The sequence below is a fragment of the Galeopterus variegatus genome, unplaced genomic scaffold (genome assembly GCF_000696425.1).
Source record: "Galeopterus variegatus unplaced genomic scaffold, G_variegatus-3.0.2 Scaffold1226, whole genome shotgun sequence".
Lineage (NCBI taxonomy): Eukaryota > Metazoa > Chordata > Mammalia > Dermoptera > Cynocephalidae > Galeopterus > Galeopterus variegatus.
The window spans coordinates 275,336-278,606 of NW_007727337.1; the positions used below are offsets into that span (position 1 = coordinate 275,336).

Here is a 3,271-nt window from a genome sequence, read left to right on the forward strand (position 1 = left end):
TGAACCGTATGATATAACTTCAAGATTCGTAGATTCCAAAGATTAAATTATGTTCAAATTGACCTTTTGATTGTATCTTATCGTGTTTTAATTCCCTGAGAATAGGCCATCCATATTTGGTACAGGATAGTGCAGCATTTCTAACAGTACCTATCTCTGGTTTGTCAAGCAGACTGACAAGGATGCGAAAAGGCTTCAGGTATGCGTGATGGCGCTCCTCGACATCGGCGTCTGAGAACTTCTGATGCAATATTGCAGCCAGGCCCTATTTTTAAAGAAAGCCACACATTAGGATATTGTATATAGTAAAGTATGACATCATCAGTTCTTCTTGTTAAAGACTCTGGGATAGAGAGAAATCCAGCCACCCAGTATGGGATAAGTACACTGTGGTTCTCCAAACCATGTCCTGAGGAACATGCCCAATTCTACCAAAGAAGTCTCATAAAGAAATCCACTGAAGAATCATGATCAGGAATGCTCTGAACACGGTCGACTTCTCAGAAATGCTCCTTTACCTCAACTAAAAGATCCTTGGAGTATTTTTCAAAAAAATAAGAGGATTGGTCTTCGTAAGAACTTGAGATTTCAGATTCTGGCACAATGGTATTTCCTTTAATGTCTGAACCTATAAAAGAATAAGCACCATTAGCTGTGAAGAGATCTATACTTTTAAAGGATGTCATACTGTGCAAAAGTCTCATGCTCTTATATTTTCTGAAATATAATTCCTCCAACAGAAAACCAAAAATCAGATCCTGAAAGATCAAGTCACATTTTCTTCTTCTGACAGTGTTGTAGCTAAGGATCTGACAGGCAGAATTCCATCTCAGTGGGCTTCAATTTAGTTTGTCTTATATTTTCTGAAATATAATTCCTCCAACAGAAAACCAAAAATCAGATCCTGAAAGACCAAGTCACATTTTCTTCTTCTGATAGTGTTGTAGCTAAGGATCTGACAGGCAGAATTCCATCTCAGTGGGCTTCAATTTAGTTTGTCCCAAGAATTCAGCCCGACTGTTTTTTACAAGTAGAATTATAAGGTATACAACAGAATGAGGGTCACTTTTACAATCCAGTATTTATTTAGCCAGTACTGCATGAGATCAAGCTATTCTCATATATATGACCTCATTTTGTACAAGCAAAGAATCTAGGGCCCCTGGGGACACAGCTAAGCGAGGTGTAGCCGGTGCTCAATGCAGGACCAGCGTCCTCTCCACACAAGCATGTCAAGTCCCATTAGGAGTGGAGCTGTGCATTTAACAAAATTATCCTTTCGATAAAAGTCCTTAAGGAGCCTATAAATATTCTCAAAATCCTTAGTAAGTTTCCATGAAATGACTTCTGAAAGTTTTATAGCTAGGGAGAGGAGAGGAAAAAAAGACTGAAGAGAACTTCCTGACTTTGGTGTGTTAAGACCTATATGTTGAGAGTTAATAAAAGCTGTGAAGCCCTTTCACGATTACTTTGCACAACACTTTTTTCTTAAGTAAAATGATTAGGGGACTTCAGAAAATTCATTTAAACCCTGCAATTTCCTAGACTATGTCTTTGAAACCTTCCTACCAACAGCCAAGGGTGCTTTGCCCACAAGTTAACAGGTTGTTCATAAAAACACATGCTCTCAGACACAGAAACACAGCCCAGGGGTTCTCAGGCTCTCCAAAATTATCCAAATACCTCCCCAAACATTCCCACTTACACAAACCCTTCTTTATTTACACATATTCCACAACATTCATGGGTATTCTCCACATACACCCCCATCCTATGAAACTTCTCTGCAGCAACAGGCTTCTACTTAAATAAGGTTTAGCTACAGTTTTTGTGGTATTTCAAGCTCTTAAAATGGAATTCAGTTGGCATTTCTAAAATTCCATTTATTATTTCCTCTTTAAAAAAAATTAGCTGCAAAATAACCAAAGCTATGTGTAGGCAGTAGACCTCAACTGACCAGTGCTATATTTAGTTACCGTGGTATATTTCCACACTTCATGATTCACAAATACATCACCAAGATCGAAACTTATTCCAAACATCAGCAGTAAAAGGTTTCACATTAACTATGACTTGAAATGACTGTGTACTATTCAGTACCTAGTAACCATGCATAGAGTCTTCTGTTCAGAGACATATCCCTTCTCAGGAGGGTCTGGGTGGCGGCTGAGAGAATGTGTACAATATCAGATCTGGGCAGGGGGATGGCTCTCTCATTGGAATCCTATTAGAAGGACAGAGAAAACTTTACTGCAAGGGAATGATAAAGTAGATTACTGACTTTTTGACAGGCAGCCCTTCCTTAACTACCTACAAATCTTTATCTCAAAAAGGCAGATCTTAAAAGGGTTGGTTCTTTACATGCTGCCCATGGAAAGAAGCTACTCAACATCTGCTATGAAAACACCACCCTCACAAAAATGAACAAGGACCTTTAATTGGCTGAAAGCAAATAGTGCTCACCGAGCGGCTGAGCTCTCCTCTCAGGACTAAGCTGCTTGAGATCTAGGCCTCCACCCCATGCCTTGGAAGTAGCAGTAACTTACACAGAAGAACACAAACTACTCACCAGACAGGTATAAAATGGGAAAAAAAACAGAACAATTTCCAGATTATTTCTTTGCACAAGAACATTTGAGTCCAACAGTGATGCACATAAAGATTTTACCTGTAAATGATAAACAACATTAACATTTTATTCCAAAGACATGTAGCATCATTTTCAAGCTACTCTTTACAGTCATAAAAATGAAAGTAATTTTACCTGGGCATCTTGACACCACCACGTTAAATCATGCAGAAGAGAGCACTAAACCACAGGTTGGGAAAGCGTGGGTTCCAGCTCTAGAGGTTGGGGGCTACATGGCATCGGGAAGATGTCCATCTGCACACCTCACCTGTCCCACCTGAGAGCCCAGATGGTCAGATACTAAGATCTTGAGTTCATGATTACAGAAAGGATCCAACAGAAACCTTAGGTTACACTAAAATTCTAAAGACATATGGTCAAATAGATTCCAAATCAATTCAATATATAAGTAGGTATATAAGTAGGTATAAAACAGATGTATCAGGTAAAGTCACAGGCAAATGCTCATAAAAAACTACGAGAACTGAGAAGAGAGGAGAGCTCTTTTTTCTTCAGCAATGAAGCTTGGTGGGAAAGCTGAGCTTGAAGGATGGGAGGATCCACACAGACTGTGGAGGAGAAGGGAGGGGTGGCAAGTGCAAGAGGAGAGACTGGGGCAGTTCTGAGGAGTGTCAAGGACAG

At 39.6% G+C, this 3,271-nt stretch overlaps 1 protein-coding gene across 1 annotated transcript in view; it reads right to left on the bottom strand.

The window, feature by feature from the left end:
- Positions 1–3,271, bottom strand: part of DOPEY2 (dopey family member 2) — a 114,516-nt gene that overhangs the window by 66,258 nt on the left and 44,987 nt on the right. Inside the window, exons 6-9 of the mRNA XM_008575721.1 lie at positions 2,570–2,668; positions 2,101–2,224; positions 519–628; positions 151–265 (exon numbers count right to left, since the gene is read on the bottom strand). Coding sequence (XP_008573943.1) covers positions 151–265; positions 519–628; positions 2,101–2,224; positions 2,570–2,668 — 448 coding nt within the window. The remainder of the gene's footprint in view (positions 1–150; positions 266–518; positions 629–2,100; positions 2,225–2,569; positions 2,669–3,271) is intronic.